This window comes from Cheilinus undulatus, linkage group 11 (assembly GCF_018320785.1).
Source record: "Cheilinus undulatus linkage group 11, ASM1832078v1, whole genome shotgun sequence".
Taxonomy (NCBI): Eukaryota; Metazoa; Chordata; class Actinopteri; order Labriformes; family Labridae; genus Cheilinus; species Cheilinus undulatus.
Window position 1 is genome coordinate 8,177,607 of NC_054875.1, and position 14,763 is coordinate 8,192,369.

Consider the following 14,763-nt stretch of genomic DNA (forward strand, 5'->3'; position numbering starts at 1 on the left):
ACACCAAAAACCACAGATAACTCCATAAAAACACAATCTAATGAACAGAAACAAAACACCCACCTGCCCATGCATTTATGGAAACACTACTAGCCATTGTCTCGCTGCTTACCGGTCATGCTGGGGTCTCGGCTGAGGCCGCTGTGGAGCTTACAGTGGACCAGAGCAGCGTCGAAAAGCCACTGGCCAAATAAGTTGAGGATGCTGTTGACCTTGGGCCGTGCTGGGGCCGGCAGGGGTCGAGACTCCCAGCTGCTCTGATTGGGGCTGGAGAGCAGGGTCGGGGAGGACGAAGTCTGCTGCTGCTGCTGTTGCTGCTGGGATGCTTTGGTTGGTTGACTCCCACTGCCCTACAGGGTGAGCGGGAATAAAGTTAGATATTGAAGCGGGATGTTGAAAATATTAAAACAATAATGTCAAAGAAGAGGCGCGACAAGGATAATGCTTTGTTGATTTATTTCCATTAAAAGGCATCATCAAATAATGTAGGACTCTTTCAGTCAGAGTGCATACAACTTAACTGCACAACGCGGTATGGCTGTTGCAATTAGGAAAACGGACCTGCAGAATCTCACAGCTTGGTTTATGTTCTGATTCTGGGGCACACAGTTTAATTCAGAATCTATTTTCTATTCAAACCGATTCCTGATTCACAACACATTTCCCTATTTGTCACAAATAGGGGCTTATTTCAATATCTACTTCAGTCTGCCGTGCAGGAAGGAGCTGTAATTTATTCTATTTCTAAGTGACATTAAGTTTTCAAGAAAACACTTTTTAACCCCCATTTGCTGCATTTTAATCAGCTGATTACAACAAAGTAAAAACACAGAAAAACCTCAAAGATTTCTATTTGTGCTTAAATTGCAAAAATCTAATATAAATGTAATGTGAGCTTAAGCCAAAAGTTCCACTCTTTTTCAGAAACTTGATAAAGCTTGAACTTTTAGAAAAATGACATGATAGAAAATAGAAATACTTTACTGCTGATGATGCTCTTTCAAAATGAAACACATGATGGGTCTTGTTATTTCATCCTCTGTTTAACCATAACTCAAGATCCCTAAATGACAGTCACATATTGTTTGCTGCCGTTCTGCTTATTTCAACTTCTTGCGGTGGCTTATGACGCATTTGCTTTTGACTAGTTCCTAAAGTACCTGACTTCATTTAGCAGGCTAAGCATACTGAATACATCAGGTCATTCTTCCTCTTACCCACAGCTCATCTTTTCAACGCTTTTTTTGGGCAAAAACAGGATGGGATGAGTGTCATGCTGCTCCGCTGACATTGGTAGTACGTTAGACATTAGTGTGTCAGACACAGCCATGAAAACATCGCAAACTGTGAAAGCTAGCACTGCTAATGCCAAAGGTGCAGCTAACGAGCAAAGTTGGCACATCTCTTGCAGCAAGAGAGGTTGGAGATAAGCACAGAGGAAAAATATCAGCAGTGGGGTTTGTGGTGCTAAAATTGGATTTTGTTGAAGATTTATTTAGCATCTTTCCAACAGCAGAATGAAAAAATGCCACATCAGGATTTCTTTAAGCTACATGAAATCAAATCTCCCTGACTTTGAAAACCAACAAACTGAACAACTGTCTTAAACATCTGGCTAGCTCTGAGAACATAATTTCCCACCTGTACGGTACATTACAGTACATAGGCCCCAAAACTGCCAACACACTTAAGGAACTCTGAGAGGTAGAGTATAACTGTGACAAAAGCTTGAAATATGTGCATTCATGCTTTATAAACACAAAGTCATTGTTCTAATACAAATTAAAGTACTGCACAGATTGCACTGCTTGAAGCTGAAATTACAAAAACATCCCCAGCATCTCCCCACACTGTGATAAATGCAACTTAACAGAAACAATCTTATCGCATAGCTATGCCTTGTGTTTCAGATGTCTGACTTGGAATTTTCCTTTTTTTCCCAAAACTTCTGGGGTTTTGGGGAAAAAACTTCAACACTTGAAGCTGCAATACCCTTTCTCTAAATGTTGATGTAATTCTAGCAAAAAAACACCACACAATATCAATAAGCCCCAAGAAACAAAAATGTATTTCTTGGGGCTTGTTGCCATTATTTCAAGGATAGGTCAGTGGAGAGGGCTGAAAAGAGGGATGAGAGAGTGGGGAATCAAATGTGATGAAAGAGCCACAGGCCCGCCTTCAACCTGGGCAATCCATATACATAGGGCAAGACCTAAACGCTAGGACTACTGCACCCCTATCAAAACCATTCAATATCATTTCAACAAAAATACAAGTCCTCAGCACCCAGTATAACGTCTTAAATTTCTGAATACAAAAATCCCACACTGACTGTGAATTTTCTCTACTTACAGTTGAACTTTTGCTTGTTGTTTTGGTGACCACTGTATGCCGTGGCTTGCGGCTGTGAGGGGGCGTGGTGTTGGTGATGGAGGGGGGCGGGGACATGCTCATTCTGTTGACTGGAGTGGGTGGGGCACTGTCAGCTCTAGGTCGGGATATACCTGTAAACAGGAATCTCAGTTAGCTATATCTCATTTGTCTTCCCAGAGAGGGCAGAAAAAAGGTTTTTGATTAGTTCCGGCAAACAAATGATAATTTTTATCCCAAACTTTTCAAATGAATAGATCCTTTAATGGGTAAGTAGAATCATTTGGAGCCAATTTCCCATTTCTGATGTTAAGAGAGAAGAAAATGAAGTGGCTTCATGTCAGTAAGCTGATCATTGATAACATTCATTCGTACACATGCAAGACATGGTTAGACACAAATCAGCGATAATTGACATCCATCTGTTTGGATTGACTTTTTTTTTGCACACAAAAGAGCCCTGGTTCATGATCTTGTTGCTTAGTCTGATCTGTCTGGTACATATTTTGTCCTGTAGCAAGAGGAAGCCCAGTTGTTAATATCATCAATCACCACAATATAGAAAACTTCATCATATCCCCATGATATTATACGATGTATCAGCTGATGTCTGTACCATGAGAGAGCAGCACTGAAGAGAAAGAGAACACCCTCTCCCGTACATCTCTCTTTTTTTCAACAGAGACACCTAAAGTGTAAAGAGAAAGATACACACTGACATGTTTCTATACAAACGTTTGAACATTAACACTGACTGACATCTTTCCTCTTGATTTCAATCAGGAGCAGTACCTAAAGAACAACAGACAGGGAGTGACACTAAAAGGAAATAACTCATGATAGCTTTTCACATATTTCACTTATTTAACCATCATCAACACTCAACTAAGTTCACTCACCCTTCAAAAAAATTGGTTTTCAGACTGTTAAATGTTTTCCTTTCCCCAAAGACCCATTGACATTTCTCTAACAACAGGATAAAAACAATCACAGTTCTTGTAGTTTACTTGTGACTAGGGAGGGACAGATGCATTGGTATGGGCTGATATTGTCCCTGTTGACTAACATCTGCCATCAACAAAAAAATGCAGTATGAAGAAATTTCAGCAGCCAATTTGATGTAGGCATACATAACAGCTGATTAAAAAAGGTAGGAAAAATTGATCTGTTTTCATGGACAAACAAGACAAAATGTGGGCAAAGCACAGAGTTACACCAGAAAACATCTGCATCAGTATTCAGCAATCAGCTAAATCATTATTTTGAACATTGATATCAGAATCAGCCTACACTTTCACAATTCATGCATCTTTACTTGGAATTGCTAACAGTAGGTAGACCCTGGAGTTTGGAGTAATATAATTGTATATAATACACAGTGTTGGGTAATACCAGTAGTTTAACTACATTTTTCAGTTGCTCACTTGTTTTCTGAAACAGATAGCGTTAAAAAACTTTGCTGTTTATTGATCATGTGGTGCAGTACCAGTGTCAATTTCGTCGCCTGAAACTACAACAAAAAATGTTCCTCGCCAGCCTTTTTTTCCATGACAAAAATTAGACTAAGACTAAACAGATCTGTGATGACTAAAACTGAAAAAAGTCAGTTTAGTTTGCGTCAAGAGGACTAAAACTAGAATAAAATGTGATGTAGTTTTTGTCAGACATTAAAAATCCATGATATTTCTCCACTGGTGGTAAATATGTAAAAAAAACAATGCAGTCGCATCTCCCCTGCCTCTCAGCGGTAGAAAGCAGGGACCACACATTTGGCAGGGTGCATAGAACAGACTACCATGATTTGATACCAGATTTAGGCAAGAAAATAAATGCTTGGACTAAAAGTAAAGACTAAAATGTGAGGACTTTTTATGGACTTTAACTAGACTAAATTGATTTTGAGTTTTCGTAGACTAAAACTAGACCAAAACTAAAAGGGTAGAAATGACCAAAATGTGACTAAATCTAAAAGACATTTCATCTAAAGACTAAGACTAATATTAAAAATAGCTGCAAAAATTAACACTGGTAGCAACAAGCTACATTTTCCCCACAATGAATTGGAAGAGCAACAGAGCTCTCTGTCACATTGAGAAACTTCAAATGATGTGTAGACGATATCTACCAATATACACACGTATCTTGAATTAACTATTCACTTCCACATTATGTTGAATCCAAACTGGTGAACGCTAAATAAACTTATATGACATACCACTAGAGTTAAGCATCACCTGTGCAATCTGCATTTTTTTCTTTACCAGCTATACTTACACATCACTTCTATCCAGCTGTTGTGACAAGAAATGCACAAGTTCATAGTACAACTTCCACTCAAAATATTGTTTTGGCAATCAAAAACAATTCTGTGACTTGTTATCCATTAAAAAATGGCATTAATATTAAAAAAAATCCTGTTTCAAGAGTATTATGGCTTAGAGGTATATCTTAACATAAACACATACAACACAACCTGACCAACAACTGTTTAAACTCCTTACCTAAGAAGGCATCCACAAGGCAGCTGACACCTCTCATTGCCCTGAAAAAGATCTGGGGTAGCTGCTTCAAACACGGGTGCAGCACAACTTCATGAGGAATGCCGCTGGAGTTCAGAAACTGTTCCTGAAACTTTGGAGTGGTGCTGACAACCGCAGGGTTGCTCAGGTCCACTGGATTGCTAGAAAGAAACATCAGAAATCTGTCAGATAATTTTGCAAGTGCTACTTAAAATTGCTTGTGTACATCTGGTATTTGATTCTGTGGTGGCTTGGACAGATTTAAACCATTTTTAATGTCCTCACACAACAAGTGATGGTAAGGCACAGAAAAAATTCCTAATACAGACAATAACGATAAGTACATCTATGGCAGCCATCATGAATGTAATCACTATACAAGCAGCCAGAGAGGAAGCAGAAAGAGAAGGGGAACTATTTGATTAGATAAGATAATACTTGCCCACTAAGCACCACAAATTATCCATCCGTTTTGCACTTTGCTTTTATGCCGTTTTTTAAAATAATTTTAATTTGTGGCATTTACCCCGCACACATTAATGGGCAGTCCATGAAAATTATTTCTTTCATGAAACCGGTCTGTGGCACAAAAAAGGTCAGGGACCGCTGCCCTACACCACATTTGCTCATTCAGTTTGATAAAGGAATACAGCTCTTTCTCAAAAGTTAGAATCAAGGAAAGCAGTGGTTTGTTTACCTGAGCATGTGGAGGAAGCGGTACCACGTCTGTGCAACACAGTCATTGTCCATCTCTAAAGGAATCAGGTTGGCATCTTCATCAGGAACTTTAAAAGGTGGGAAGGACGGTCCATGGGTGAAGCGCAAAAGCCTGAGTTATGACAGAAAGGCAAAGATGACCCACTCAACAAAGTTAATGCATTTAATTTTATCTACTCCTATCATTACTGCCAGGATATATGGCACTACAGAAGCTACAAGTTTCAATGATGTGCCCCATGTAGAGAGGCAGGAAAGCCAGGGTTCAAATCTAGTCTGTAGCTTCTATCCTACATGTCATTCCCCACTTTTTTTTTCAGCATGTCAAGTGTTCTTGTTTCTGTTTGTAGAACATTTACACTGTATTGACTAATCACAATCAACAGGCTGTAGTGCGTATAGATAAAATGGTCCATGTTGACAATAATGAAAGGGCAGCATATTATTTGCACGAGATGCTACTATCCATTTTAAACCAAACATTTCAACTTGAGCCACAGATCTGCTGGCTGCTGTGTGGAGAAGGCCAATAAGCATTTACATTCACTTTAGTGGCCACGTGACCACAAGAAATACAAGAGATATGATTGCTTTGACTCTCCAAAAAGCAAACATTTTAATATGGCACTTGTTCTCTTCTCCTCTTGATGAACATGTGACAAAGCTTGACATTTTACTTTTATTTAAAAACCTGTATTATACTGTTACTATCTGGCTTAAAGCTACTACTCTTAATGGAGGGAAAATCATGTTAGAATTAGTTTTGTCCTTTGGCTCATACTGCTCCAGTGAGTGCAAGTAAAGCTGCTTGTATTCTACTGTTAATCTAACACTAACCAGATGAACAGTGCTTTACCAGGATGTTACAGTCAAAAACATTTGTGTTTGCATTGCAGATGTAATGCATCAATGACAATTAAGTTTCAGAGGCATCCACCGTCTGTTAGATGTTGGCAGAGGATGACTGCAGAAAGGTTCTGAGATTGTATTCTTTCTAACCTGGATGTCAGAGCACAGGCCACTCTGCTCCACTGCTCTACAACAGGTGGGTGGTGTCTCCAGTTGGCCAGCATCTCCCTTGCTGTCTTCCAGTATGGTGGCGTGGGAAAGCAGCGAGCACACGCCAGCAACCACACCTCAAACAGCACTGCCATCAGCTTTTCAGCTAGCTTTTCTGCCACCCCAACTGAAAAGAGGAAGGACATAAAGAGATGAATGGTACTAGTTAAGTAATTAGGCTAATTAGGGAGTATTTGCTGCAGAGAGACCAGTGGAGCATACCTCCAACTGTGGGAGGTGCAAGTAATGTGTCATTGATGCGCAGCAGGAAGAGAAGCAGCACCTCCCAGGTTTCCCTCACCATAGATACAGACTCTCTTGCCAATTTCTGGACTGCAGTCAAAACCTGCTGGCAAAGTCTGATGTGGTTCAGGCTGTGCTGTTCAGGTCTGCAGGGACAGACAGAGAGAGCAAAATGAAGGGAAATTAGTGAGGCAATGAGGAACACGGCAGGCATTTTAGTGACATCAGTAGTACAAGATTTAGCAAGAATGACTTAACATGTACAGACATGAAGCAAAAAAAGGAAACATTTCAATTCAAATCCAACAGTACATGGGAGGTTCAGGCTCATGTGCGGACATTTCTGACATACCTGGGTACAAAGACATTGTAGAGATGTTTGAGGATGGTCTGGACGTACATATTGGGCTCTTTGACCACAGGCTGAGGCATGGAGTCTCTGGGGGACACCAGGGCCATCATCCAGTCTGTGTACACATCCACACACAGCTTGACCGTGTCCCCCTCTAAGGGGAGGGTGAGACCGTAACACAACACTTCCATGGTCCATTTCACCTAGAAAACAAACCATTCTCATTCATTTTTGTAAATGTTTGATGCACAAGCAAATATATTGGTTTATTTTGTAGCATTTTGATATGTTGTATACAGTCCCACTTTCCACTAAACATAGCACAAAAATGACCGCTTCAAATGCATATTTTCAACATGTCATATCCTGCAAGTGCTGCCATTGCTACACCCTGTTGGCAGTCATGATCCCAATGGCATGTGAAAGTCAGACGCGGAACACAAAGTGAACAACTGAGGAATCTCTGGGAATGGAGGAAAGTCAGTATGTTAGATGGACCTGCATACTGCAGTTACCATGAGAATTTTTCATATTGAATGAACCCTACACTCCATAAAAGCCATTTTTCCCACATGTTAACTGAATAACATGGTGTGGAGGTGACTGATGTCATATAGTACTTAGTCCTAAAGACTAGCCAGATAAGGGGGACAAGCATCTTAAGAGGTCTTGTACAGAGCTAAGCATTTAGCTGCACTCTTTTACCAGCTTTTCCTCTCTCATTTTGTCCTAAACATGATTTTAATTAAAATAGTATTGTACCATTAACCAAATAATTCTGTAGGAGAAGCATCCAAGTAAAGATGTATCATTCCATGAATGGCCCTGTTTAATGAAACAGCTGTTTTATGTGGACCACAGGAGCTAGCTCCCATTTGAGAACAAATGTCCTTTCTTCCATTTAAAAAGTCAAACTGGTACCAAATAAAGAGCCGTCTGGGAGCAAAAAGACCAGCTCTTGTTACAGAGTCAAATGATCCAGATTAGGGCTGAATGATTGGGAAAATAATCTAATTGCAATTTTTCCCCCCAGTATTGCGATTTGATGCGTGATAATTTCATGAAAAATTCCTCATCTTTTGTATTTTCCAATAAACACAAGATTTAAATCATTCTATATTAAAACAGACACAATATTACATTAAAGAAGAGCTGCACAATTTTGAAACATTTTGGTGATTTTGATCCGTATTGCAAATCAGATATGAATTCGTGTATTGAGGGGAGTGATAATTTTGTCATTCTCATATTCAATAAGAAAAACTCACAAAAATGGAGAAAATATGATTTTTTTGCAGACTATTCTAAAAAAATGGCACTTATTGTGTGATTAGTGATTGCATGATATGTAATGCATAATGTCTCTGCCGCAAAAAAAAGTTTTAATCTGGTATTTTGACAAAAATTTCAGGGCAAGGAAATATTGCACTTTCTGCGATTGAAAATTGCAGTGGGCCATATTGCGATTTCAGCTAGTTTGCGATTAATTGCCCAGTCCTAATCCAGATCTCTAAAAAGAGATGGATTTCCCATTGCAACAAGCGAGACTGGACAGACATCGGCTGTGGAAACACAAGCAAGATCAGGGTCCTAATTTTAGATCGAGGCTTTTAATTTATATCTGTCATTTATCTGTGAGCTTTTTAAACCTTTGACTGTTTTTTTCTGCAATTTGAAGGTTGACACAACAGCAAACAGCACAAAACTGGCATTTTTGCTTCTCCATGTTCTTCACTGTGATGTGTTGTCATCTGCAAACAACCTCCACTGTACCATCGCTTAGGACAACATTAAGTGTATGACCTTGAGAAGCTTAAGATATGATTTAGTGTCTCATACCAGAGAAGGCCAAAGGTTTATTCTAAGATTATGATGGCATAACGTAAACAACAGAAGTCAGTCCCTCAAAGTTAAGTCTATGATTTATCTATTCTTCCATAAAAACTGACCATTCAAAACCTCTAAGAATGATAAAAACAGAAATTCTATTCTCTAATCACAATGTTTTGCATTGCTGTGGATATAAAAAAATAACTTTTGCTTTATTCTTATGATCCTTATTCGATTCCTTGCATATTTTAATTGATCCTTCTCACATAAATCAAGTACTTGCTAAGCATTAAGTCAGCCTACATTAAAGGCAGCTCTTCCCTAACAGTTTTTTGCAACTTTTTCTTGAGTATGCCTGATTTTCCAGTGTGATATTTGTAAACATTGGAGAATCAGAGTCATTCAGCATTGACAATAATGTTTATCCAGGCTTTATCCTCAACATTAAGTTTAGTTCAAAGCAGCAGCAGCCCTTCAGATGCACGGATCACCTGAGAAATATTGCTGAAGTATTTTTAACGCAGCACATCCTCTCACATGCCTTCCTGACGCATGCTGTCATATCATTAATTGAAACCCCCCCTGGCTTGCTGTGAGCTCTGCAGTTCATTTGCTCACAACGGAGCTTGTTAGTTAGCAGATACAGAGTACAAGAAAAATAACACAGCTTAGTAGCTGATATACAAGCCTTCAATAGAGCTCAAAACAGAGTCAGCAGCACACTAACACTGTACATCAGCAAAAATCTAACTTTCCCTCTGGGATAAATAAACGACTCTTTCTCTTTATCTTAATACAGTATGTGCCTCAGAGGTTTTCAGATATCCATTCAGTCATTTGCAAAGGATTTTTCATAAAATATGCACAACATGCAGAGAAAACAAGTACTTATATCCATTAATAATTATCAGAACTGTTTATTTTCAACATCATAACATGAGTAGTGAATGACAGCCTGTATCAACAGCACCAAGTCTGAGGTGTTTCATGTCCTCGCTTCCTGCAGGGATAGGAGAAGCGATCTCTACAGCAATCCATCACTGAGGTCTTAAGATACTTTAGCATCTCATGTCTGTGCAGTGACACTCATAATACAGTGAATTGCCAAACTAGGAGTGGGAAATTTCCAAATGTTGCATCTAGAAGACATTCAGCTCCTTACATATTAAAAAATAGGGACCAGGTATAAATTAGTGGAATTCTCCTCTTATGCAGATTTAAAGAAAAAGTAGAAACTACTGTATAGGAATCAAATCCTGATAAAACATAATGAAGGCAAATTCTGCCTGTAACTTGTGGCTCTGCTTTTACAAAATGCTGCCTGGAAATTCCTTACATTTAATATTTTGCATTGTTATATATTTAAGAAATTATGCTGAGCATTTTGCTGTGTCAGTATTGGTTATAACTTGAAGGCCAAATGAAAAAAAGTTCTTGTCCGCCGTCCAACTTAATTGAGTGAGGGAAGCAAAAAGCTAATGCACATCTTCTTTGCAGTGCAGTTATTTTTAAGCATTTCTACATTGAAAAATGAAGTTTTCCTCTTCATGTAGTAATGCATCTATGTGGAGCTAACACTAGCAATGAAGGAGCTAGAGGGCTGTTCCCAGCCATATAGCTGGCTTGTGTAATTTCTGGTGGTGTTTACAATACACCTTATGGTGAACTAACAAGGTTACTACATTTTACATCACAAGGGGGGAGTTACAAAGTAAACAGGCTCTCTGAAGTGTTGGTCATGTAGCTTAAAGCATGAACGACTACCAGGGTGTGGAAATGACATGCCAAACAGTACATTTTTGCAAAAGTACAACATTAAAAAAGCCTTTTTTTTTTTTTTACCTCCTTGTCGGTCTTGAGGATGTTCTCTGTGGCGACAGGGCTTACAGCTGTGCCCAGAGGCTTGACCACAGCATTTGCCACCTCAGTACCCACACTGGTAGGATAGGTGTGCAGAACACTGAGGTGACCCTGGTCGCTCTGCACCACCAGCTGCAGCGAGCGCCACTCAGAGTACATGCTGCCGGTGTCTAGTGCAGTCTACTCACACCTCCTGCCTCCACCTGCAGACACAAAACAAAGATGTCAACCCAATAAGACAAGTTGAGGAAACTATGAACAGAGGTTTTAGATAATATCTAGCCCAAATGTAGTTGAATCCTCTCCTGTGCAAGTACTTTAGACTGAAAAGTCAGTCTGTAGCTCTGCAAACAAATGTACAAAGTGGTTTTTAAAATCAGTAATTTCACTCTTACTTGAATAAATTTTGGGGGAAATATTATACCTGTATTTCAAACATTATTCATTAATGGGTATTAATGTAGCAAGTAAAAGACGGTGTTGTGAGCACTTAAATTTAAAGACAGAGACAGCGACTCAAAACAGCATCAGGCCAAACAGTGGGGCACTTAAATTAACTGTCTGATTTATGTCAGGGTGGGGCTGTTTGACTACGGCAAAAACCATTATCACAAATATTTTGGATTGTTACTAAGATCATGATTATGAAACAAGATAACTTATTGATTTTGCATGCATATGTTGAACTTAGACACTAAACACTTTTAAAAAGAAGTATTAAAGTAAAATGAGTGGAAAAAACATAAATATACAAAAGGATTGCTATATACTAAGAATTTTTTAAAAAGATACCTTTATGGCCAAAATATAAAAACAAGCACAATGACAAAACCTACAGACAAAATAAGCATAACACTGCGTGCGGCATAGTAATAATCTAATTATGATTATCTTGTTTTTAAATCACGGAATGGAAATTGTGATAAACATTGAAACTCAGTTAATTTTCCAGCCCTTTATCAGGGTAGAATAAACCCAGTTAGATGTTTACAATCAAGGAAAACTATCCTATAAAGCACTTTTCATCTGCCTGTGTGCTCTAAATACTGTCAGATTTCTTACAATTCAAGGTTCTTTAATCCTTGATATCTAATATTTCAATATCAAAAATTAAACAAGGGCATGACAGTTAGAGTTTGAATTCATGCCATATCACATATGAATATAAATCTCTAACCAGGTCGTTTAAGTAGAGTCACAAATTTAGAGAAAAGTGAACCAAACGCTATTTTAGATGTGATGTGGAATCAGTCTCTTGCTGACTACTGCTGCACAATCAATCTGATCACAGTTACGATGTAAGGCTGTAAAATTACATCACTGAATAAATGGGTACAGTTATTATAACTTGAAATCATTACAAAAATGCCTTTAAGTTTACAACAGTGCCACCACTGCACTTTGTAAAAGTACCTTTATTTTCAAAAAAGGAACAAAACTTTCATTGCTGGAAATTTTACTTAGTTATTTTTGAAAACAGTTCTGCAAAAACTTCAGGTTTTTGTACTTTTTCTATGCAACTAATGATGCCATTGGGTGGAGAGTACTAAAAATGATTGATTTCAAGGTCAAAGGCCAGACTGACACCCAGATATAATCAAATAGCACACCATACAGTTAGAATGGGTTTCCATGGTGTGTTTTGTAGACATATCCCAGGCTGTAATAATCCAAAACATACAAAAAAAAAACCTTTTCAGGTAGTATATTGAAAATAATTATTATTTTCAAATTTTTCTAACTGAAAACATGGTGCCATCATGACAAAAACCTGGCATTTAAAGGGTTAAATTTTTAAAAATTCAAGAATCTTTGATATCAATATTTATGTCTGATGTAGCTGAAAAAATGAGCCCCAGGAAATTAGAATAAAATATAAATGCATAATACTTTTTAATAGCTACCATATGAGGAGTGCGTATTATGCGCTAAAGGTCCCAAGTTTGAGTACTTTGTGAAAGTACCTTTATTTTCAAAAAGTTACAAAACTTTTATTGCTGGGAATTTTATGAAGTTATTTCGAAAGCAGTTCTGCAGAAACTTCCAGTTTTTGTATTCTTCTATGCGACTAATATTTGTAGAGTCAGGGTTTGGGTTGAGAGAAATACACATCACAAAACTATCATTATTCACTGCATTTGCCCTGGAAAACCAAGCAGGTAGACTCCTAAACCTATTCAGTTATTATATCATGACTGCAATTGCAATATTCTCCAGTAAAATCGCAATTAAACATTACCAAATTGTGCAGCACTACGGAAGAAGCTCAGATATACAGTCTGCCATTCCCAACTAGTTCTCAAACTGCGCAAGTATTAAGTTATATCTTTGACGTTTCATATCTAAAATATTAAGACAAAGTATGACGAATGGATTATCAAAAAAATTGTCTGAGTTATAACTTGGTTAGATATGCACATCCTCTTGTTTTTGCACTGGACAACAAGTATATACCTTACTTTTAACTTATACTTGAGTAGATAGCATTGTAGGTTTACGTTTACTGAAATAGAGTGTAGTTAGAGTAACTGTACCTTTAACTGCCTACAATCTTCCTACACTCTAACCTGTAAATCCTAATAGATGGTCGTTAGAATTTGTACCTGGTTAACTTAAGACAGCAAGCTAATGGGGCGGAAATGCATTAAAACTAATTATTACAGCAAATAGTCAGGAGTTAATGTCTCGCATGAAAATGCTGCAATAATACTACAACCTTACTAAAAATTGACACTGTAACGTTAGTTTAACGTAGAAAGGACTTAAACAGCCTTGATTCTTAAAATCTTGCTACGTTTATTCCTCCCATATAACAAAAACTGTCAATGCTTCGTTCAAATAGAAAATATTTATACCAGCTGCCCTGTAATCTTAAACAAAGTCAGTGAATTGAGCTCACCAACAGTTTGTATCCTAATGCTTGGCTCGTTAACTAACCGAAGAACCAGGAAACGGTTCTAATGATTAGCATGCTAACGCTGGCTAGCACTCGCATCAAAACACCTTCCTCGTCATACTGATGACATGAATTAAAGTAGGCTGCTCGCTTGCTTCTGCAAAGCGACATTGTGTCTCTTGTAAAGACAAGAGAAGGTCGCATTTAAAGTGGTTGGTTTAATGAGCTAACTTATGTGAAACTACGTTACAGTTGGTCTGACGCTTCCAGCTAGCTTGGCTAACGTTCGCAGCGCTAACCCATCCGTTGACATTAGCTGAGCTCGCTGTCATTACTGATAGCAGCCTAACTTTGCACAGACGCTAACGTTTCTTCACTAGCCACATAAGAGAAGGTTTTTCCATTTACCTGAACCAGCTGGATATGTTGTCATAACAGATCTCTGATACCCGCAGTTGGTGCTTTCTATGTTTCCTGGTTCAGACCATAACAGCCTCCATCTTCGCAATGTCAGGGCTGGATATAAGCTTCGCGCACTAGATGGAGCCGTTCAATTCACACTCCAGCACAGTAGGTGGCGGTAATGCACCTTAACGGTGGTTGACACCCGCCATTAAACTACAAGCAGAAGAAGAAGAAGAAGAAGAAGAAGAAGAAGAAGAAGAAGAATGGAGCTACTTCAAGTATATTCTAAAGGTTAAGATTTAGCTTCGAAAACAACAAAGGCGCGTTTTGCAAGCGAGAATTGAGACAACAGAGCGTCTCTTTATCTCATACCTAGTCATTCAGGAAACAAGTCACAGAATCTTTACATAGCAAAGTCAGAACAAGAATTATTTTAAATTATAATGCTGTTATTTTTGTTTTTTTTACTAAAAAAAATAAGAAAATTGACATATTTTTAATGCCCTCCTCAT

The 14,763-nt window shown here is 38.3% G+C and overlaps 1 protein-coding gene across 6 annotated transcripts in view; it reads right to left on the reverse strand.

Annotated features, from left to right (window-relative positions):
* LOC121517221 (ral GTPase-activating protein subunit beta-like) overlaps positions 1–14,390 on the reverse strand; it is a 37,182-nt gene extending 22,792 nt beyond the window's left edge. For all 6 annotated transcript variants that reach the window (XM_041798829.1, XM_041798826.1, XM_041798828.1 and 3 more), the window contains exons 1-9: positions 14,255–14,390; positions 10,933–11,153; positions 7,261–7,463; positions 6,888–7,054; positions 6,606–6,792; positions 5,587–5,718; positions 4,872–5,050; positions 2,353–2,504; positions 113–350 (exon numbers count right to left, since the gene is read on the reverse strand). In XM_041798829.1, the coding sequence (XP_041654763.1) occupies positions 113–350; positions 2,353–2,504; positions 4,872–5,050; positions 5,587–5,718; positions 6,606–6,792; positions 6,888–7,054; positions 7,261–7,463; positions 10,933–11,109 (1,435 nt within the window). In that variant the 5' untranslated portion in view covers positions 11,110–11,153; positions 14,255–14,390. The remainder of the gene's footprint in view (positions 1–112; positions 351–2,352; positions 2,505–4,871; positions 5,051–5,586; positions 5,719–6,605; positions 6,793–6,887; positions 7,055–7,260; positions 7,464–10,932; positions 11,154–14,254) is intronic.
* Between the last annotated feature and the right edge of the window lie 373 nt (positions 14,391–14,763).